General features: G+C 31.9%; 1 protein-coding gene across 7 annotated transcripts in view; it reads right to left on the bottom strand.

Annotated features, from left to right (window-relative positions):
• Nucleotides 1-2,800: 2,800 nt before the first annotated feature.
• Nucleotides 2,801-24,573, bottom strand: part of LOC127291245 (protein prickle-like) — a 131,439-nt gene continuing 109,666 nt past the window's right edge. For all 7 annotated transcript variants that reach the window (XM_051320243.1, XM_051320242.1, XM_051320244.1 and 4 more), the window contains 3 exons: nucleotides 23,750-24,067; nucleotides 23,284-23,663; nucleotides 2,801-4,710 (listed from right to left, as the gene is read on the bottom strand). In XM_051320243.1, coding sequence (XP_051176200.1) covers nucleotides 4,475-4,710; nucleotides 23,284-23,663; nucleotides 23,750-24,067 — 934 coding nt within the window. In that variant the 3' untranslated portion in view covers nucleotides 2,801-4,474. The remainder of the gene's footprint in view (nucleotides 4,711-23,283; nucleotides 23,664-23,749; nucleotides 24,068-24,573) is intronic.

Genomic DNA, 24,573 nt, shown 5'->3' with positions numbered 1-24,573 from the left:
CGGAATGATTCCGCGGAACCTTTCCACGTGATACAATTTATCGCAAAATTAGTCCTATTCAAAAATAAAGGCATTATAAAACTATGCAACTTTGAAATTAACTTTTTTTCCATACACAAATTAGGAAAGAGTGGGGAACGCTTCGAAGTGCGCAACTACCAGAAGTGCGTTTAACATATTATGTGACGCTCCACGGTGAAAGGTTTCTATCTCCCCAAATGCATTAGGCTTAGTTCTCCATGTACGTGTAAGGAGAAATGAGCCTAATGCATTTGAGGACTAAAACTTTTAATTGCAAAAATTTCTAAAATTATCACTTTTACGTGAAAAATTGTAAATATAAATTTTGTAGAACAAAAAAACCTACAAAATTTTTATGAACAACTTTTTCATGTTGAATATTTTTATTAAAAATTAAAAATTTTTTTATTGTAAAATATCAAAACTCATTTTTGCACCACCTTTGAGGTATAGTTTTGGTGAGTTTTTTTAGATGTGGTTTTCCCCATAGGCCTAGTCCACAAATGAAAAATTAAATGATTATTGCAAATTAAAAAAACATAAAATTAAAACAGATAGAATATTTTTCAAAATGATTTATATCGTTGTTAATTATACCACATGTGCAAAAATGGTAACAATTCATATTTTACAATAAAAAATTTTTTAATTATTTATAAAAATATTCAACATGAAAAAATTGTTTATAAAAATTTTGTAGGTTTTTTTGTTCTACAAAATTTATATTTACAATTTTTCACGTAAAAGTGATAATTTTAGAAATTTTTGCAATTAAAAGTTTTGGTCCTCAAATGCATTAGGCTCATTTCTCCTTACACGTACATGGAGAACTAAGCCTAATGCATTTGGGGAGATAGATACCTTTCACCGTGGAGCGTCACATAATATGTTAAACGCACTTCTGGTAGTTGCGCACTTCGAAGCCTTCCCCACTCTTTCCTAATTTGTGTATGGAAAAAAAGTTAATTTCAAAGTTGCAAAGTTTTATAATGCCTTTATTTTTGAATAGGACTAATTTTGCAATAAATTGTATCAGTTTTGCAAAAAATAGTAAAAATGGAGTTTATGCGATTAAATTTCGATTTTTTTAATATAACATAAAAACTACTCATCATATGACAAAATTGTTTAAACAAATTTTGTAGGCAATTTTCAGCTCTACAAAATTGATGTTCACAATTTTTCACGTAAAAGTGATAGTTTTTGTAATATTTGCAATTTAAAAAATTTCTCTTTTTTCAAGATGGCGGAAAAATTTACCACCCCCAACATTCGAAAACTTGGTTTTATATTCAGTAAAATGCCCCCCATCGATTGCAAAAAAAATTTTTGACTTCCGAATTATTGTTTTTATTTGGTCTTTTTCACGCCCCATAGACTGGACTATGGAATTAGAGAAGGCTCAAAATTGCCCAAATGTTATACCTTCTCATTATGATGAGAATGTAAAAAATTAATTTTTAATTAAAAATTAAAAAAAAATCGGTATTTTATGAGTAAGTTACTTTAATTTATGTTAATTTAAGGTGGTTTAAAGAGAAATAATACATATTTAAACACATTTTTTCAAACTAAAGTGATTTTGCTCTGCATTTTACACATTTTTTATCCGTGTTTGTCATTTTTTGTCTTTTTTTAAAAAAGTGGTATAACTTTTTTGTTTTAATCGCTATTAAAAATTGTCAAAGGAAAAAAGTGTTTATTTTTAGACGTAATTTTTGAAAAAAAATTGAAATTTTTTTTTTTGAAAAATGCGAATTTTTGAAATTTTTAAAAACTCAAAATTTGAATAATTTTCTTGATTTTTGACGAAATCATCTGGCCAATGAACTCAGGCGAGATTTTGGTACACTTAAAGTGTATACCAAATTTGAAGTCGATTCATTGAAATTTGTTCGAGTTATCGTCGGACAAAATTTGTCTACAGACAGACAGACATACATACATACATACATACATACATACATTCATACATACAAAAAGACATACATACAGACAAACATTTTTTTAAGACCCATTTTTTCGGCATGAGAAAGTCTCAAAACGTTGAGATTAGAATGTGGCCGCCCCTGCAGGGGTCTGCCAGATTTTTTTGAGTGAGAAAGAAAAATTTTGAGTGATAGTGAGAGAGAAAAATTTTTAAGTGAGATTGAGAATGAGGCTGAGAGTGAGAGAGAAAAATTTTTGAGTGAGAGTGAGGATGAGATTGAGAGTTAAAAATTTTTAAAGGAAGAATGAGAGTATGGGTGAGAGTATAATTTTTAAGTGAGAGTGAAATGGAGAGAGAAAAATTTCGGAGTCAGAGTGAGAGTAAAAAATTTTTGAGTGAGAGTGAGAGAGAAAAATTTTTGAGTGAGAGTGAGAAAGAAAAAATATTGAGTGAGAGTGAGAATGAGAGAAAAATTTTTGAGTGAGATTGAGAATGAGGCTAAGAGTGAGAGAGAAAAATTTTTGAGTGAGAGTGAGGGTGAGATTGAGAGTTAAAAATTTTTGAGGGAGAGTGAGAGTGTGGGTGAGAGTATAATTTTTAAGTGAGAGTGAGAATGAGAGAGAAAAAGTTTTGAATGAGAGTAAGAGAGAAAAATTTTTGAGTGAGAGTGAGGGTGAGGGTGAGAGTTACGTGAACGCACCCCTGGGACATATTTAAAAAATTTTAATTTTAATTGCTGTTGGATTCATATATATGAAATAAATAAACCAAATAATAAATAAACTTTAAGTGTTTTGATTTTTAAGAAAATTTATTACTGGATATGTAACAAATACTGTAAATACTCTCTATGGAAAATTATTTGCTTGCTTTATTTAAATTGCAATAAAGTTTTATTTTCAATAGACACAGAAGCAGTTTAAACTTTTGGAAATACATATATAAGTAATTAATAAAAACCAAATACTTTAAAAAATACAAAAGTATACTTATTGCTAAGATACTTGATCACATCGAGAGTTTGGCACTCTATTTACATGATAGTGATAATTATTATTATCATGAAAAAGATATGTACAATGATTCATATATATTACAAACTATATTTTACACAATTGTTACTTAACAAAATTGACTCATAATAATCGAACTGTCATTTAACCAAATTTTCATCTAACAGAATGTATTAATCTACCCGACTGCCTTGTTACAGAATTGTGATTCAACTAAATTATCATTTGGACGGAACTAACATTTTACTAAATGTTCATTGAATGAAGTAAATTTTCTTGGCATTTTAGTCTTTAAAAGTCCTAGTAGATATTTTAAAAGAGATTTTAGAAAATCAAGACGACAGTGTAAAATGTAGACAATATTCTTGGGATATCATAAGGATATCCCATAGACGTCCAGATATATCCTCAAGACATATTTTGGATGTCCTTAGGACATCTAATGGATATTCGAACCGCTTCTCTCTAGGATATCTGGTACTGTGAGAATTATCATGTTAAATTATGTGGAGTCTGTTTGTTTCTTGAATCAGATCCTTTTTTTCGTTTAAAATTTTTTTATATATTTAATTTAATACTCATAGTCTTGAGCCTAGAAAATGAAATATGTTTTCTCAAAACTTTATTTTTAAAGTCGGTAGTCACGACTTCTCAAAAACTAATGCACCGATTTTTGTAAAATTTGGCATATTTCATCTACATAGTATTGACTAGTGATTGAACAAAGTAGTTTTTTTTCTATTCATTACAACCAATTTTACATGGTCTAATTGGTCCCAAAAATCGTAATGTGTGACAAAACATTCTACCAAAAATTCAAATTTTAATTTTTTTAAAAACCCTTCGTTCAATCACGAGCTATACTCATCTACTACCAGAAAATATTTGGTTTTCTTATTTTTGATAAAGTAGTCATTAAATATCGTGACTACTGAAAAATCACTTATTTTGAAAGAGGTCTCAAAGAACCTGTTGCCATTGGCTTAATTTCTAATGTTTATTAAGAAAAATTTTATAACTTACTTATTTTATAGTGTACTTTAAGATAACTAACAATATGTAACTTTTGACCTTTTTGACCCATGTAACCCCTTAACAAGATTTGAATAAATCAAATACAACAATTAATTTGACTAAATATATTCTCTGAACAATGACTATTCGTTAAATGTCAGTTCGATAAAATGACAATTCTATTTTATGGCTCTTAGATTAAATGACAAATTTTTTTAATAACAATTTTGTTACATGACAGCTTGATTAAGTACTAATTCTGTTACGTTTCAATTCTGGTTACATGGCAGTTTGATTATATGATAATTTTGTGAAATATCAGTTTCGCTAAATAATAATTCGATTGAATAAAAATTTTGACACATTGCGGTTATCAGTTGAGTAAAAATTTTTATTTAAAACTTCCTTAGGACGGATGCTATTTGTACCTAAGCGTATAATAATCGTTAATCTAGAATGAACAAATATAAAAAATTAAGATAATTAAAACTTTTGATCAAGATAGAATGCATTTTTCGGCGTCCTTTTGATTACGATAAGAAGTTTCAGTAGATAGTGCTCGATGTCGAGAACAAGCAACAGCATCATTTGGCACATAAGAAATTCTTACACCTCCATAGGCACGTCTAGGTGGTAAGGTATATGCTGTTGCTTCATCGGAACTGCTCGATGTACTGCAAGTCGAACAACAACTCTCTTCATCTTCAGTTTTTACTCTGGATGTTATATCAGCTAAAAAATACATTAAACACCCTTATTAATTAGAAATATTTAGAAACTTTAATTAAAATTTAAGAAAAAATATTCAATATTTTAAACATAATATTTTTAATTTTCAATTTGTAATTTTACTAATTCCGTCGACAGAATCGTAATTTAGAATGTGTTATTTGTGACTTTGACTTAACTTTAACTTGAATTTTGACAGTGTATTCTTGCATTAAACGTTAATTACTTTGTGGTGACTAAATATGTATGAAAAAACATTCCCATAAGACACAATGTTGATTCTTAAAAAACAAAAAAGCTCATAACTTTTTTCACAAGAATCTAGAGGTCTACAAAAATTAGCTATATAATTTTCAAACATTTATCTAATAGTGGACCAAGTTTCCTTAAATTCTCAACGTTAATTCTATTTCCGCTATAACCTATATTTGAATATTTTTAGTACGTGAAACCAAAACATCCCAATTGAAAATTAACTACTGTTGCAATATCGCACCAACACTGTACAGTATCTGACATAAATCGGACGAACTTAAAAGCATTACTGTTGAAGGTCTACTTTATGATCCAAAAATCTCTTATTAGCTCTAAATAGCCGTAAGTATCTAAAACCTTAAAGTTTCTTCAACAAGAAACTAAACTCGTTTTTCTCAAAACCGTGTTTTTCAAATTGGGGGATTTATCCCAAGTAGCACGTAATATTATAATAATATTAAAATGTCCGACTCATGGTAATAATACAGTAACTTTACAGTAATATTACTGTAATATTACACGCTTATTTGAAATACATAAAATTTTTAAAGTTTTTTAAGATAACACACAAAAAGATAATAATTAATCAGTCAAATATCTTTAAGTGGTTTTCGAAATTTTTTTGTAATATTACTGTACGCAGAAAAAATCTAGTTTCATTTTTGTTGCAAATCAAAATGAGCCAATGCTAAAAGACATAGATAGTGGCGCCATCAACCTGGTTTATTTTTGTTGCACATCAAAATGAGCCGCCTACACATTCATTCTGAGTTCAGTTTTTTTCTGTGCAATATTACAATTTAATATTACAATGAGGCGGACATTTTAATATTACAGTAGTATTACCGGGTAATATCAGTGTAATATTACTGTAATATTACTGTAATATTACGTGCTACTTAGGATAATTCATAGAAAATTTTTATATTTTGATTTGAAAATTTTTTTTTACAAAGTTGATGTAATTCCGCATACAACGAGCCCAATATAAAGTATTTTCGTTCAATAGATTGTTTAAAAACAATTATTTATAAAAAATCGACTTAACAAAAATACTTCATATTAACCTCGTTCGATGCGGAATTACGTTAGCTTTTGATTAGTAGCTTCAAAATTGCGATAACTTTATTCATTTGTAGAATATTTCATTTTTTTATATCGTTAATTATAATTAATTAATATCTCGAAAATATCAAAAAAGGGACAAATTTTGAATTTTTTGAAGACCTTTTTTTACCATTTGAAAGAGCAGGAAAAAAAACGGTCGGAAAAAAGACACGTCAAAATTTTTTCATTTTATTGTGTGAAAGTTATAACCCTACTGAAAATCCTGTATAAGATCTTGTACAACTTCCTGTACAGGATCAGCAACTGAACTTGTACAAGTTCTGACCAGTTCCTGTACAGGAAAATGCATACGAATTTGGAACAAGTTCATGTGTGAGATCTTGTACAAGATCTTGTGCAAGAAAGATGCTTGCACAAGAAAATGTTCATGTACAATTTCATGTATAAGTACTTGTACGTGAACACGTCCATGTTCTTGCACATGTTAATTCATGTTTTTCTTTACTAAAAATTAAAAAATTCAAAGGCTGCGCAATAGTTTACTTTAACCTTTACAGCTGCGCAATAGTTTTTAGCATGCATGAGTTACGAATCTTAATGGTTAAAAATTATCAAAATCTTAAATTTTATTAAAAAAAAATTTTTACAACTATTTCATGTGCAAGAACATGAACGTGTTCATGTACAATTACTTATACATAAAATTGTACAAGATCATGTACATTTTCTTGTACAAGTATCTTTCTTGTACAAGATCTTGCACCAGATCTTGTACAAGATCTCACACATGAACTTGTTCCAAATTCGTATGCATTTTCCTGTACAGGAACTGGTCAGAACTTGTACAAGTTCAGTTGCTGATCCTGTACAGGAAATTGTACAAGATCTTATACAGGGATTTTCAGTAGGGAACTCTTCAAAAGTGCACAGTTCATATTTAAAAAAAAATTCAACCCCCTCCCTCTCCCACAGTTTTTGATAAAACCTAACGATATTTCGTGGTTAAATACTCATGGGGAAATCTCACGAGCTGGTTACGAATTGCGTACTGCGATATCGGTGCCGCAAAAAACCTCCAAATTGTCAATTCACATTTAATTTACATTTGTTAATACTACTCACGAGTGTGAAAAATAAAAAATGGTCTTGTTAGGCAAAATTAGATATTTAAACAACATATTTCTTCACTGAAATCGAAGAAATAGAGAAAATCCTGATGTAACTCGCATTAAATCTAATTTTCATTTAACGATAACTTTTTGAGCAATCGTTTTTAATGCTTGGGGTTTTTTGACATTCATTTATGGATTCTGAAGGATTAAAAAATGTGTATTAGACAAGTGTGCCACTTGTTATATGCGAGAAAATGAGCTATTCATAAGTGTAACTACATTTTTGCTGATTTTTGAAAATCATCAATTTTCTTATAATACTTTTTGAGCGATCATTATTTAACATTCGAAAAGAAATCTGGGTGGTATAACATTGTGCCACTTAAAATTTCAATGTAATCGTTCTGGGAAAACGCGCAACGAGTGCGTAACTCGTTCCCAAAAAATGGTTTTTCGACAAGCACAACAAATTATACGTAAAAAAATGTACATATCCTTTTGTAATTTGTTGTTTTAGTATAAATAAATATCTGTGAAAAATGCTCACCCCTAAAATTAACATTAAGGGTTGATATTGGACAATTTTTGACGAGAAAATTGGTACATTAGTCTGTTTGAAGTGCCTTTGAAAAAAAAATATATTTGAACGATCCCGGGTGTAATTTTGATAAATGTAGGTTTAGGCAAATGTAAGGGGGTGTTTTTTAAAGGGTTGTAAAGTATTTGTAAATTTTCGAAAATGAAAGAGATAAGTGAAATTGCCCTAAAATATCAAAAAAAATGGAAAACTTGTTTGGTCTTAAGAAAGTATTATTTAAAAATGAATTAATTAACAAAATTACCGATGGGGTGATATCTACCCCTATTTAGAAAAATTATATCAAATCCATGAAGTTTCATTATTATTATAATTATAATTTACATCTTGTCAGGTTGTTTAGACATTAAACATTTGTTCGTTATTGTTAAAGTCGGGATAAATGAATCAATATAAAACTTGTGAATTTACATTATCAACACAATTCATTTATTAATTGCATCCATTAATACAAGATTAGTGTACAATTGAGAAACCGACAATTCATTTCGAGAAAAGTGTGTGTTCAACTCGGGGACTAAATGTCATCTAATTTTTGTGTGAGAGATGGTTGTGGGTGGAGATTTTGAGGGGAAATTAAAAAATAGAGTGGGGATCATAGGGTTCGAAATAGTTTTTGGAAAGGGAACAAGTTTAAGATGCGAAATGCAGGTATAGAGCGGATTTGAAGAAATGTGTTGTAATAAACTTAAATTCTTTTACGGATAACATCGAGGACTCGGTGTCTTCTTAAGGGCAATTGTATTAATATGGCGTAGACTGAAGTAGTTTTTAAAAGTGTAAAATTGTCTGTAAATAACTACAATAAAGTGTACATGATTTTTGACGAAAAATAGGGATTAAGAAAAGATTTGTTTTTATGATTTTAGTTTTTTTTCTAGTATGCACCAAACATGCCGGGGACCTTGAACGAACATTGTACAATAATAAAAATAAAGTTCAGTATAAAGTCTTATAGTCATTTATAGCGTAGCACTTAGTTCACTTCTGTAACATCTGCGTCAATTGTTACAGTCTATTAATTCACTGTGAAGATTCAACTGGTAAAGGATACAATTGTTTAATAGAACGTTTGTAGGTTCCATTCGTAGTTTTCACGGTGACCACTCGAATCACTCCATCTGGTCCAGGGTGTGTCTCGTAGATGCGCCCCAATTTCCAGTGCAAGGGAGGTAAATTGTCTTCTTTTAAGACAACAAGGGTACCGATTTTAATTTCTGAGGAACCTGATTTCCATTTGCTGCGGGTGATAAGTTCATTGACATACTCTTTTTGCCAACGCTACCAGAAATGTTGTCTCATTTGTTGTGCGTGCTGCCAGAGGGATAATCGGCTAGGCTTGACGTCCAGCAGGTTTTCCTCAGGTAGTGTTGTCAAGGGGCAACCAATTAGGAAATGACCAGGTGTCAATGGACGAAGATCATTAGGATCGGAAGAGATTGGAGTGAGAGGACGTGAGTTCAAGATTGCCTCAATTTCATAGACATAAACTTGCAATTGTTAGAAAGTCAAAATAGCAGTCCCTACTGTGCGAGTAAAGTGGTATTTAAACGACTTTACGGCAGCCTCCCATAAACCACTAAAGTGCGGTGCGCGAGGAGGACTGAAATTCCAAGTAATTTTTTCGTTTTCGCAAAAATGTTTTAACTTTTGTTTGTGATCGACTGAATTTAATAATTGATCTAATTCTTTTAATTGTCTGCTTGCGCCAACAAAATTAGTAGCATTATCAGAATAGATTTTGCTGGCTTTTCCACGACGAGCGAATAATTTTTTCAAACTACCAAGAAAGGCATCAGTAGTGAGATCACTCACCAATTCAAGATGTACCGCGGGGGTAATAAAACAAACGAATACTGCGACATAGCATTTTATATTCTTTGTATTGCGATATCTTTTTTCTTTAACAAAAAAAAGGACCACAATAATCGACTCCAATTATTGAAAACGGTCGCGAGCAGTTTACACGATCAGCGGGTAGATTTCTTATTTTATAATCAAATCCTTGTGGATTGACACGAACACAAGTTACACATTGACGGAGTACCTTTCGTGTAATATTTCTGCCATCAATAGGCCAATACAATTCCCGAACAGCATACAAAGTCGCTTGAACTCCTGCATGCTGCAATTTCTCGTGTTGTTCGCGAATTATCATAGAAGTGACAGAATGATTGCGAGGGAGCACTATAGGGTGCTTTTGATTAAAATTCAGATCAGAATTTGATAAGCGTCCGCCAACTCTAAGAATTCCTTTTTCTAGGAATGGATCAAGGTTCAAAAGTTTGCTTTTATTGTTAACGGAATTGCCATTAGATAATTGATTAATTTCTTGAGAAAATTTGCGTTTTTGAATAAGTTTGATTATGCAGTCGTGAGCTTCATTACTCTCTGCCATTGTCAGTTCACCAGTTAGCCGGTCGAAACCTTTTGCATTGTGACAGAAACGGCGGCAATAAGCTATAACTCGAGTCAAAGTTCGGATTGAAGAGAAACGTGAAAGAAAATATGCATCAGTATCAGTGACTGTTGCAAAAACATTTGTCGAAACTGGTTTACGAAGTTCAGGTAGCGAACAGGGTTTCAATTCTAGTTGAGGCCAGGTATCTTCGTCTTGTACTAGCCATTGCGGACCATGCCTCCAAATGTCAATGTTAGAAAAATCCTTGGGCATGACCCCCCGTGAAGGCAGGTCAGCTGGATTATTGAGGGTGGGCACGTGTCGCCATTCACACGATTGTGTTGATTCAAGAATTTCACCTACTCGATTTGCAACAAAGGTTTTTAAAGTATGGGGCGGAGTCTTTATCCAACAAAGAGCGATAGTGGAATCTGACCACAAAACTTGTTTCTCAATTTCAAAGTGATTCAAGGCTTGTTTTGCGATAATAAAAGTGCTGCACACAATTCCAACCTGGGCAATGTCACAGGATGAATTGGCGCTATTCGTGATTTTGAGCAAACAAGATGAGATTCGTGTTCACCTGTTTTATTTGTTGACCTGAGATAAATGCAAGCTGCGTATGCCCTTTCGCTGGCATCGCAAAATCCATGCAATTGAACAGCCCCATATTCGGGTGACAATAAACAACGATTAAATTCAATCCCATTAAGAAGGGGTAAATGATTTTTAAATTCAAGCCATTGAACTCTTAATTCATTGGATAAACATTGATCCCAATCGATCTTGTTTTTCCATAAATGTTGAATCATGAGTTTAGCGCAAACAATAATGGGACTTAACAATCCTAGTGGATCAAAAATCCTTGCAATGTCAGAGAGAATTGTACGCTTTGTGATTTCATTGCTCGTACTCAGGTTGTTAATTAAATAAATTATTTTATCTTTGTCTGGAACCCAAGAAATTCCCAGCGTTTTGATAGTATCTTCTGATTTTAATGATATGAGAGAATCAGTTGATTTACTATCAAGATTGTTGACTAAATCTGGGCAATTAGAAGCCCATTTTCGCAATGAGAAACCTCCCTTTTTTACAATTTCGATTAATTCATCTCGAAGTTCTAGAGCCCTTTGTTTAGTTTTTGCACCTGTTAAGCAATCATCAACATAAAAATTGTCCCTTAGGGCTTGAGATGCAAGTGGGAAAAATTGACCCTCATCGTTTGCTAATTGCAATAGAACACAAGTGGCAAGATATGGAGCTGAGGCAGTACCGTATGTTACTGTTTTCAGTTGAAAGATCTTGATTGGTTTGTCTGGATTATCTCGCCACAATATTTTTTGATAGTCGAAATCTTCAGGGGCGACTAAAACTTGCCTATACATTTTCTCTAAATCGGCAGATAAAACATACGGAAATGATCGAAAGCGAGTGCAGATGGTGAAAAGGTCATTTTGAACTGTGGGACCAACCATTAAAGCATTATTTAATGAAAACCCCCTAGAATCCTTTGCTGAACCATCGAAAACAACGCGTATTTTGGAAGTCAACTTTTCCTCCTTGATAATAGCATGGTGGGGGAGAAAATACCCGGTGTTGAACGAATTTTCATTTAAGTCTTCTGACATGTGACCTAAATTTTCATACTCATTTATAAACTCGGCATAGGATTGTTTCAAAATTGGATTCCGTTCTAATTTCATTTCTAAATGATTGAACCGTTTCTTTGCCATGTAAAAGGATTGTCCAAGCTTGTCCTTGATTTCATTAAAGGGTAAATTAACAACGTATCTACCATCAGGGAGCCGCTTTGTATTGTGAATGAAGTGAGCTTCACAAGCTTGCTCTTCTTGGGAAAGAAACTTTTTGTTTGGGACTTGTTCAAACTCCCAGAATTGAGAAAAAATATCTTCGGGTTGAGTTGTTGAATTAACAACTAAATGACATGACTCAGCTTTGGACTTGGAGGAACCTTGAAAAATGTTTCCTCCTACAATCCATCCCAAGCGAGTTTTTTGAAGGATGGCATCGTGACCCGGAATAGAAAACTGCCCGATACAAAGCAATTTGTAAAATAGTTGCACACCGATAAGTGCGTCAATATCAGCTGATTTGTAAAACTCAGGATCGGCCAGTTTTATGTGCTGAGGAATTGACAATTGGGAGCGCTTGATTGAAATTGAAGGCAGTTTACTAGTGATTCTCGGGACAACAAAAAAGTCTAAATGTGCTTCATATTTATTAACTCGTGATTTCATCGTACTTGAAATTGATTTTGTAATCGAGGTTTGTGACAACGAAAACCCAGTGACATTGATATTGACTGGGCTTGCCTTTAAATCGAGAGAGGCAGCCATTTTCTCCGTTATATAATGAGATTGTGATCCACTGTCTAACAAAATTCTGCAAGAATGAAAATTGCCCTATGAGTCTTTAATGTCGACAATTGCCGTGGATATTAATGAGTGTGGATTACCATGAGCTTGCAACATAACTGATGAATTATTGTCAGTTGCCAAGTTCACAGATTGAGATTCAGTTTCTTCTGGATGGAGAAGAGAATTGTGTTTTTCTTTACACTTTCGACAAGGACCTAATTGACATTTGTGTGCTTGGTGATTCTGACGCAGGCAGTTCATGCACAATGATAAGTCTTTAACCTTTTGTAAACGTTCAGTTATTGAAAGCTTTAAAAAATCTTGACACGAATAAATGGCGTGATTCCCTTTACAAAAATAGCAAATTGGTTTACTCTGTGTAGTAAGATGCGAATGTTGAACATTGGATTTTTTAAACGACTTTGAATTGCTCTTTTGATTTTCGGACTTATTACTCGATTTGATCTGACTTTCCTCAAGTCGAGTTTCCTCTAATTGTGCTCTACGTTGTAAAAAAGTAAACATGTCTTTCATAGTCGGAAGGTTTGACTCTGCTGTTGAATCTTCCCATTTGTCGCGATTAAATTGATTTAACTTGCCCTTAATGTAGGAAATTAAAATTGTGTCCCAATTATCAACAGGTATATTTAATGCTCGCAGTGCTCTCACATGTTTTTGAACATGATCGAGTATTGCGCGAGTCGACAATTCTTTTGTTGACGCTGGAAGTTCAAGCAAAGCCTTAGTGTGACTTTCGACTATGAATCGACGATTGTTATATCGTTCCTCTAATAAATCCCAAGCAACCTGATAATTTGTTGAGGATGTTTCAATTGCATCAATTATCGCGGCGGCTTCATCCTTCAAACATGATTTTAAATAGTGTAACTTTTGAATTGTAGGAATTTTTTCATTTTGATGAATGATTGATTTAAAAGTGTCTGAGAAACCCAACCACGTATCGTAACTACCCGAGAACGTTGGCAGATTAATTGTTGGCAATTTGATTTGAGGTGTAATTATTTGACTTCTGTTAGAAGCAGCATCTTGAATTGGTTGTGTCGAACTTGAGCCCGAAGAAATTGGAGCATTTGAATATTTTAATTTGTCGTTATAGAATTGTAAACGCCCGGTTAAATTAAAATATCGATTTTCAAATTCAGTTCCTTCGAGTTCATGTACTTTAAGATTGTCGTCATCATCAATAAAGAAAAATTCTAATTGCGACTGAATATCTTGGAATTCCGTCCAAGTCTCTTCTAACTTACGCAATCTTTCAGCAGGGTTTAGCAGATTAAGATTTGAATTATCATTAATTGCATTCACATTTTGTTCGTTATTAGTTAAAGTGCGTTTTAAAGTACCACGTTTAAAAACGAGGTCCTTTATTTGAGCATCTGTCATTTTGACTTTTAAAAACAAATGCAGTTCAAGAATGAGACATTGGATAGTAAAGTGGAATGAATGGAATGGTGCCTTGACTTACTTGATGTAAATTGACTGATGAGATTGACTGCATACGACGTTGATTGGATACGACGATGAGCCTTATGTTGACAAGCGTTGATTGACTTCACTTTCAGTTGAATTGGGAAACTGCAAACTTGAAGTGGCAATGGGCTCCGGTTCAGAAATTGTCCAAGAAAAAGGGTTTAATGTTCACAGATTGTAATTGCTGTGGATAAACACTTCACTTGTTTGACGGCACTTAATGGTGTCCAGAAAAATGTTCACTTGATCGACGGCACTTAATAGTGTGCACAGAATGTTGACTTGATTGACGGCACTTAATGGTGTGCACAGAATGTTGACTTGAGTGACGGCACGTAATAGTATGCAAAAACTGTTCACTTGTTCAATAGGTTAATTGTTCCACAATTAGAATTGTATGGAATATCAGTTTTTTCGGACGTGTGATTGCCGTACAATTAGTTCAACTATATAATAATGATAGTGAACTTCAACTGTTAACTGAGCAAACACTTATGCACGCGCGAACTTAAGTTTGAATTTCATTCCGCGTGGCAAATCCGGCTCGAAGGACCAAAAAATGTTTAGACATTAAACATTTGTTCGTTATTGTTAAAGTCGGGATAAATGAATCAATATAAAACTTGTGAATTTACATTATCAACACAATTCATTTATTAATTGCATCCATTAATACAAGATTAGTGTACAATTGAGAAACCGACAATTCATTTCGAGAAAAGTGTGTGTTCAACTCGGGGACTAAATGTCATCTAATTTTTGTGTGAGAGATGGTTGTGGGTGGAGATTTTGAGGGGAAATTAAAAAATAGAGTGGGGATCATAGGGTTCGAAATGGTTTTTGGAAAGGGAACAAGTTTAAGATGCGAAATGCAGGTATAGAGCGGATTTGAAGAAATGTGTTGTAATAAACTTAAATTGTTTTATGGATAACATCGAGGACTCGGTGTCTTCTAAAGGCTATTGTATTAATATGGCGACGACTGAAGTAATTTTTAAAAGTGTAAAATTGTCTGTAAATAACTGCAATAAAGTGTACGTGATTTTTGACGAAAAATAGGGATTAAGAAAAGATTTGTTTTTATGATTTTAGTATTTTTTTTTAGTATGCACCAAACAAGGTACTTATAAAAATTTTGAAATTTATATGAAATTGTTAATTTCGATATTTTTTCCAATTACGATTTTCGTCACTCTTTCGCCACAGAGATTATTTCTTTCTTGGAGTAGCTTTTCTGTGTATAAAACGATTGATATCAATAAGGATATTATCACAGTAAAAATAAAATCTTGTATAAAGATTACTTGTAAGATTAATCAGTCTTAAAAATTAAGATAGTTTTAATTTAAATAGAAATTAGTGTGTATCTTAAAATAAAACTTATTTTCCTTCTTGAAATAAAATTCTATTTTAATTGTGAACATGTTTTTACGTTTAAGATTAAGGAAAATAAAGTTAGGAACTTTGTTTGATAACATTTTCTCTTAAAAATACGTTTTACCTGCACTCATAACCACAAAAATTCAAAATATGATTTAAATCGAGTAGCTATTAAGAAATATGAATTACGCGGTTAAAAATTTACTTATATTTGGTCGAAAAATAATAATTTAGGGTAGAAAAAGTGTGCGACTAAATTGAAAATAATTTTTTTTTAAACAAAAAAAACCCAGCTCGTGGGATTTGCCCTTATCTATAGGACAGCCTGATTTAAAAAAAAATTCAAAAATTTGGAAGAAATTAAGAAACAAAAAAGTTAAGCAACTTGATTTTAAATTGAATTATGCTCGTAAGGAAACAGATTTAAAACAAAACAGGGGTGCTATTCTGTAATTTCACTTCACTTTCACTTTCACTTCAGTTCGCTTTCACTTCACTTCACTTTCACTTAACATCACTTTAACTTCTCTTTCATTTCACTTCGCTTCACTTCACTTTCATTTCACTTTCACTTCACTTTCACTTCACTTTCACTTCACTTTCACTTCTCTTTCACTTCACTTTCGCTTCATTTCACTTCAATTCACTTCGCATTCACATTCATTTCACCATAGTTTACTTCCACCCAACGTTCACTTTATTTCAGATTCACATATTCTTTTCATTTTTACTTTTCTCTAATTTCAGTATACATTTTTTAAAATTAATATTTGCTATACATTCAGTTTTATGTAAAACTCAAGTGCAACTAATGTTCAATTTTTTTGTTGAATCACTCACAATGATCACAAAAAATAGTTAGAGATTCATTCTTAATTTTGTATTAATTTATTATATTAATATAATATAATATATAATCTAATATATTATATTAATATAATAAATAATAATGATTTAATTAATATAAATATGTGAATAATATAATAAACGATACCATGTCAGCATTACGCCAGCATAAAAGTGTCACAACAATAAAGTTTTTTACACATTCGATTTCTTGGAAAATTTTCTACGGAATAGCATTTTTACAATATTTTTTTCAACAAAAACCATGGTTTCTAGAGCAAAAATTTATTTTGTAACCTTGATTTAAAAAAATTACATTTTTTCCTAAATTTACAATTGCGGGACTTCTTTATGAGACAGGGACTTAAAATTCTGGTTAGTCAAGTATTTTTCATGGTAGAAGACACCAAAAAAATTACAGCCAAATCCGAAGACCACGCTGTACAAAGTGTGTGTTCTTGGTATGGATTCACCCAAATGTTAATTCCAAAAAAATTAAAATTGGAGACAAGTAAAAATAAAAAGAATATGTCATTCTGAAGTAGAGTGAAAGTGAAGTGAATGTTATGTAAAGTGCAAGTTGGGTGAAAGGAAAGTGAAATCAATGTGATTAGAAAGTGAAGTGAAATCAAAGTCAAGCGAGAGTGAAGTGAAATCGAAGTGAAGTAAAAGCGAAGTGAAAGTGAAGTAAAAGAAGTGAAGTGAAATGAAGGTTAAATGAAGTGAAAGTAAAGTGAAATCGAAGTGAAGTGAAAGTGAAGTTAAGCAAGAGTGAAGAGAAAGTGATTTTAAGTGAAAGTGAAGTGAAAGTAAAGCGAAGTAAAATGAATGTAAAGTGATGTGAAGTGAAAATGAAGTGAAGTAAAAGTGAAGTGAAAGTGAAGTGAAAGTGAAGTCAAATTATAGAATAGCACCCTAGTATAAATTCTTTGTTACACGGAAAGAAAGAAATTCACACATCCAAATATATGGATACACCTATATTCAATTGATAATGGTATATTTTATGTATATATACTGCCTATCGATAAAATTTTTTTATAAGCTGCGTTTTTCAAAAAGTAATGTATAAAAATCGTAATAAAAGTAGATTTTACAGTGAGTGATTATCTCGTAAAAAACAAAAAATTTCGAAAAAAGATTTAGACAAAAGTTGTAGATCTCAAAAAAACACACATTTTATGTTTTATGCATTTTTTTACCAAAAGTCATTATTTTTCGAGAAAAATGGTCCGAAAGTAATTTGCAGAAATTGTGGGGTGGAGTCTACAGCAGCGGTAAACGCAAAATAGTAAACACGTCCTTCGTACGCGTAAGGTACTGCACGCTTTTCTTTTTAAAAAAACCTTGGCGAGAGGGGGTGGATATGGCCGAAAGTATTTTGCGGAATTCGTTGGATCCTGAGTAATGGTGAATATGATACTATATACGAGTCAAATAAAATGTCTAACAATGACTGCTGTATATGCTTTCATTATCATGGTGTTTTTCGTTTTTTGGATTTTTCTCGAAAAATAATGACTTTTGGTAAAAAATGCATAAAACATAAAATGTGTGATTTTTTGAGATCTACAACTTTTGTCCAAAACTTTTTTCGAAATTTTTTGTTTTTTACGAGATAATCGTAAAAAACCATGATTTTATGGTGTTTTTTATGGTTTTTACCATGATAATCAAATTTGCGCCAATTTTCACTATCATTTTCGTAATCAGCGCACCAAAATACGTTAGTATACCAAGTTTTATTAAAATCGGAGGTACCCCTACTTCGGAAGTATATCCAAAATTAATAAATATTTTAAAAGTACATTCGGGGTTAGGTGGCGCGATCATCTAAAAATTTCGTTAAATATTAATAAAATGATTAAATGAAGTTGATTATATGAAATTTATACATTAATAAGCACCAATAACAATCCTTTTCAAAAAATTTAACCGAATAATGGGTTTTTAAATATTCTCAGCGTAATTATCAAAAAATACAAATATTTTTTTATAATTTTACGATTTTATAGAAAATGCTTTTAATTTAAATAAAATCGTCTAATTTTTAAAATAATTTTATTGTAAAATTACAGTAGAAGACTTATTTGTTTAAACTTTAAATGATATTATTTAAATCTCGAACTTTGACGATTGCGAATGAATAGAATGATAAAGGACTCGAGGAGAGAACGGTCAGTTAATTATTGAACATCAAACATATCACATATAAAAAAAAGAAAATTATTAGTTATAATAAAAAAGAATTTTAGCCTACAATTAAATTGAGGAGCTTCAATTAAAATAGAAATATTATTGGTATATTTAAAAGTATTATTACGAAATAAATCAAATTATTGTTTCACAGTTACCACCTAATATTCAAGTTGCATTGGCTGGATCTGATTTGTCGAACGTTAAACAAGTTGTTCATTCTCTAACGCGGATTCACGATGCCAACGCGAGCACAAGAAAAAGAAATTTTGATCAATTATCAAATCGAGATGACAGAAGTGGGCGTGGAAGTTCGCTGTATAGTAATGCTACATCGAATTCATAACGCGCCTCATCAGAACCGCGAAAGGAAAATTAAAGTCAGAACGAATTGACAGCGACATGGGACGATAAATACTACAATCAGAATAGGGGAACAGCATGGAGAAACAACTCCCAAAATTCGAATTAACGTGGTGGAAATATGCCACCTAGAAATCAAACAAATAGCAATAGTTCTCGGAATTTTTGGGTATTATCGGTGATTTGTCGTAGCATATTCGACGTATTTAAATTCGTTTCGCGATCTATTGAATACGAAGAATCGGTTTAAATGGACGGAATATCATAGCCGTGAATTTAGAAGATTAAAAGAAGGGTTTATTAAGGTCGTAACGTTGGATAATTATTTGTCGGGCAAAGCATTTCGAATGTAAACGGATGCGTCGAAGAAAGGAATCAGTGCGATTTTTTATTAAATAGATGAGCAAGGGGATGAAATAATTATTTCGGTAATTAGTCGATGTTTGACAGCGTTCGAGATTAATTACACAGCAACAGAAATCAAATTGCTTGTTATTATTGTAGTGTTGATTAAATTTCGGATGCATTTGTTGGGTAGTTTTTTTCATATTATCGCAGATCATGCCGCACTGACATTTCTTATCAAGACTTCGTATCACAATTCGCGTTTGATCAGATGGTCTTTGTTTCTGCAGAAATATTCATTTAAAATTCGGCATTGTTCAGGACGAGACAATATTGTTGCCGATTATTTTAGCAGGATAATGCCGAATATTTATTTGAATGAGCATGTAATTGATGTAATTGCGTCGGTCTTAGCGAAATATCAGAATGAGGTGATAAAAAATGAAGATAGACTGGAGTTAATAATAAGATCGCTGAGCAAAATTGATATTCCTGAATTGAAGCATATAAATTGGTGGCAACGCCAGGATCCACAAATTCATGATATAATCGAGGAAGTTGATCGAGAGAAATTGACGGAACCGTATTGTGTACGAAACAACGTATTATATTATAAGAAACGAAAAGATAAAGCGTGGAAACTCGTTGTCCCGCAAGAATTACGGAAAAATCTAATTGATGAAGTTCACGAAAGAATGGGTCATCTTGGGACATATAAAACCTATGCGGAATTGAGCTGAACTTACTATTGGCGAGGGATTCAGATGGACGTAAAGAAGCGTGTGGTGGCGTGTGACATGTGCCAGCGGGTCAAACATCCGAATTATACCATGGAAGGATCATATATGCATGTAAAGTCAGAAAAACCAAACGAACTTCTGTGTATAGATTTTTACGGACTAACTGCAGGGGTACAATACATCCTCGTAGTTTTGGATGCATTTTCTCAATTAGTCACTTTATATCCAATGGTTAAAGCCACGACTCGGGTGACGATCATAAAATTGGAAAAATATTTTGAATCGTGTGGTATTCCGCGACGTATACTATCGGACCACGGTACACAGTTTACCTCCCACAAATATAAAGCGTTTTCACAGGCGAACGGAATCAAAAGGGTTTTGTGCTCGATTAGGCATCCTCATTCAAATCCTTCCAAGAGAGCTATGCGCGAATTAGGGAGATTTTTCCGCACATATTGTAGCGAACAACATACAAGATGGGAAAATACATCAATAAGATCATGGAGTGGGTAAAATATGTAAATTGTACCACGGGATATACTCCATTCGAATTACAATATGGATTGTCACAAAAAGATAAAATCCGAGAAGTTTTGAATTTTCCCCCGGACATCGCGGAAACTCAAGAAATTAAAATTGAAATAGCACGCGAGAAAATTGAAAAGCTCTGTAAAATGAATGAAGGCGATCTTGTATTATTGAAAACTCCTCTCAGATCGGATAAAGAATATCGAAATATATAATATATATCGATAATAATATATAATATCGAAATTTTTTCATATTATTTATCGCGGACCTTTTAAGGTAAATAGAAAGATCAACCAAAATGCGTATGAATTCGCCGAAAGGGACGATCATTTGAAGATAAAAGGTTGTATATAATCGGATTGATTTTAAAATGTATAAGACGCAAAATGATTAAATTAATGTTGTAAAAGAAAAAAATTATGAATTGTATATAGAAATAATAAAATACTAAAATAGATGAAAAGAGAAAAAGTGTGATAATATGGATGATTGTAATAAGAAACGGAGCATAATTGATGAGTAATTATTGCATAATGGAATAAATATGTGTAAAATAAATTATATTTGATGTTTGAAGCGACGAATTTGTAAACTATATTATAAATGATATGTTTAACGACTCAAAATGATATTACTCATTGTATCGCCGTTAAAGGGGGGATGATGAAGTGGTTTGAATGACGATCTACAAGAGTCGATCGAGAATGGGCGTATCTATCATTAACGTAAATTCGACTTTTTGAAGCTGAAATTATAAAGTTAAAAATTATGGATTTAGGTTACATTTATTGGAATAATCAAAATGTTTAATCCAATAATTTTTTGTAAATTATTTTATTGCAAAGTAACAGTTGGCAAACATAAAGTTAGAGAATTGTTTCTAACTTTGTGTCGTATTAGTTTCCTACGTAGATAAAATCTTTTAGGAAATTGTCATGAATTCGATGACAAAGGTCTTATCTAGTGGGGTTATGTTTATATTCTCTTTGGAATTACGATCTTGAGTGACGATTAGTATGCATAAAATTGACGTGAATTGTGTGTATGAATTCAATAACATTTGTCTATAATTTATTATAGTAAACATTGCAAGTTAAACCTAAATTATTATATTAAACTAGATAAAGTTTTATTCAAATATATTTTTCAAGCTTTTACCCTAATGACGCATTACTTTATTAGAAATATCGCAATATAATTGATATTAATATTATTACAGTGAGAGGAAAATAAATTGTAACCTTATAAATTATTATAATTCATTGTAAATTAATTTATATCTTTTAAAATATTATTATAATCAAAATTGAATTTTATTTATTTTAAATTTCATTTAAATGAAATAATCTCTAGAAAAGTGGAATGTTTACAAAGGAATCTATCAAACAGATTAGTTCAAGTCTCGTTGAAAATTCTTCCTTGAACATTAAAGAATGAAAAAATAAGGTCCATGGCATGAAAAAAATTTTTTGATCAATTTAAACTAGGTTTTTCAAAAAAATGCAAAATACCCGGTTTTGCCCCGATGGTGAGTCAAAACCGGGTACTGTCAAGAAAATCTATAAATCATAAAATTAATATTATTAAATTTAAATAAAAATTTTAAAAAAATTTTAAAGTCACATAAAATATAATAAATAAATTTTTATATAGTGGTTATATAATTAAAATGATGTTGGTTGTAATATAAAAGATATATGTAATGGGTGACACAAATGGAATACCTGTCATTGAAAACTGGAGGTACCCTGTTTGACCCGCCTACGCGGTTTTGCCCCACTTTCCCCTAAGTCTTATTTTCATATATTTTAAAAATATTTGATGAAATGTATTTTGAGATATAAAAGTTTATAATTTTCAAATAAAAAAATAGTAAAATTAAAATTTTTTAATAAGACGCGTCGTTTGATAAATTACAAAATTTTTTGAATCAAAATCGTTAATTTTATTTCCTCTTGTATATGGGTATATCTTTTTACATTGTTTACCTTAAAAATATTCTCCACTCGATAGACCTTTACGGTCAAACAATTTGAAATAAGAATTTTTTTTATTTTTTAGTACTCTATGTAAGAAAGAATATTATTTTACAATAATTTTGTCTTATTAATAAAAGTCTTTTGTCTCATTTATTTTAAATAAAATGTATATTAATAAACAATCTTTAGAGTTGATAGGGACAAAATAAATTTTAACCTTTAGAAATATCTTCACTTTCCCACGATTTAACGTAATTTGGCTATTATTTTTAGTTTTCACAGATAGCATTTTTATTTTGTATTTATTAAAAATTCTTAAGTTACTTTTTTTGCATTTTAAATTGGCATATCACATTCCGGAAAAAAACTTTAAACATAACCATTCCGACTTATTTTTACCAATCACTACAGCTTTTACCACGAAGTAATAATAAGGAGACTCAACTCTGTATTTGCTATCTGTCAAGGTCACTGGACCATAAGTGACATGTTCGCTAAAAGGAATTAACTTTCGAATGAGAGCGCATGTGCAGTGTAATATACGTGTCTCTCTTTAACTAATAGGGATGTGCGACGAAGAAAGTTGCCGATATTAGACTGATGATGGCAACTTTCTCACTCGCACTTTTTTCATTAGTTGGAGAGAGACACATATATGACACTGCACATGCGCTCTTGTTCAAGTGTCAATTACATTTAGCGAACAGCTCACTTATAGTCCGGTCACCCTAGCCGGATTCCGATAATATATACCATTACCGAAGATAATGCGTCAAAAAAATGGAAAATAATTAACTCTCAGCGTAAAATAGATAAGATTTTGGTGCATTAGTATGGTAAATGTTATAGAGTAGATGAGAGGTATTGGTTATTATTATTTTTAAACTTACTCCAAGACGTAGCAGTAACTTCTTCAGGCTGTAAACTTTTTAATCGAGGGACGTTCAATTTTGACGTTAATGGTAAAAATTGTTTGTGTTCTTCTGCCGAAAGGGGAGATGAGGAACTTGGAGCATTGTCATCGCCTTGAAACCGAACTCTGCGTGATGTTGGTGTTGATACATCTGGATTAAGTTTATTATTTGTTGTAGTGTTCATGTTTTGTGTAGTTGGTGACACAGAAGCTGTTGACAGATCACCAGGGGATTTTGCTGCTGCTAAAGAGGTTAAAGACACTGGTTGTGGAGGAAGTTTCGACATACTTGAGGCATGAGAAGGAGAACAACTTTGAGCACATCGAAGAGGTTCTCTATCTGCCGCTTGCATCAATCTAAAACCCATTTCATTTTAAAAACATATAATAAACCAGAAGAAAAACTTTAACAATAAGTAAAGCAAAAAGTAAAGGTCAACAACCTTCCCTTGTCACTGGACATTTCTTGAGAATGAGACCCTCGTTCTTGAAGAATCTTTTCAAGATTTCTCTCGAGAAGAACTCTATCAAGTCCCTCGGACCTAGATCCCACACCGGAAAGCTCTCCACTCGAAAAATCAACAGAAGTTGTTCCATGAGTTGGAGTAGTAGCTAAAGAAACAGAAACGCGTTGACGAGGTTGCTTTCGTATGAATCGAGGCGAATTCCTCGGTGAACCAAGGGTATGCCTTGAGATTGAAGGTGGTGGTGGTGGACTTAAAGATCCTTCACTAGGGGGCGTAGGTTTCCTCCTTGGAATCCTAAAAAGTTAAATATTTATAGAAAGTATTAAGTTTAATTATTGTAAATTTAAAAAATATGTACAAGTAAAAATTTGATTTAAGGATGAAAATCAACATCAAATTTGATTTGATTACGTTATTGCGTTCTGGTAAGTTTAGATTTAAAGGTGCACTCGCAGATGTAACTTTCAAAAAATCGATTTTTTTGCATTTTCTTAGAGTATATGTTGTCAGAAATGTGTCTACAAAATTTTAAAATGATCCGGAGAAAATTGAATGAGATATACTGGCTGAAAGGGAGGCGCGGTAGGTCAGTCCAGAACAGGCTAACGGACGTGTGGGTCTTTATACCTTTATATTTTAATTGGGATTTTGGAAGCAGCTTCATCTGCTGAAGAACTTTTATATGGCCCCGAAATTGATGATTCTATCTGATTTCCAAAAAAAAATTTCATCTTCACGTAAATGTAAGTTAAAACTTTAAACACGATTTTCTCAAAACTACATTTTCGAAGTCGGTGACT

Source organism: Leptopilina boulardi, unplaced genomic scaffold (assembly GCF_019393585.1).
Source record: "Leptopilina boulardi isolate dan_hultmark-lab unplaced genomic scaffold, ZJU_Lbou_2.1 LbouV2_13, whole genome shotgun sequence".
Lineage (NCBI taxonomy): Eukaryota > Metazoa > Arthropoda > Insecta > Hymenoptera > Figitidae > Leptopilina > Leptopilina boulardi.
The sequence above is the reverse complement of the archived record's forward strand: the minus strand, read 5'-3'. Positions and strand labels throughout refer to the sequence as shown.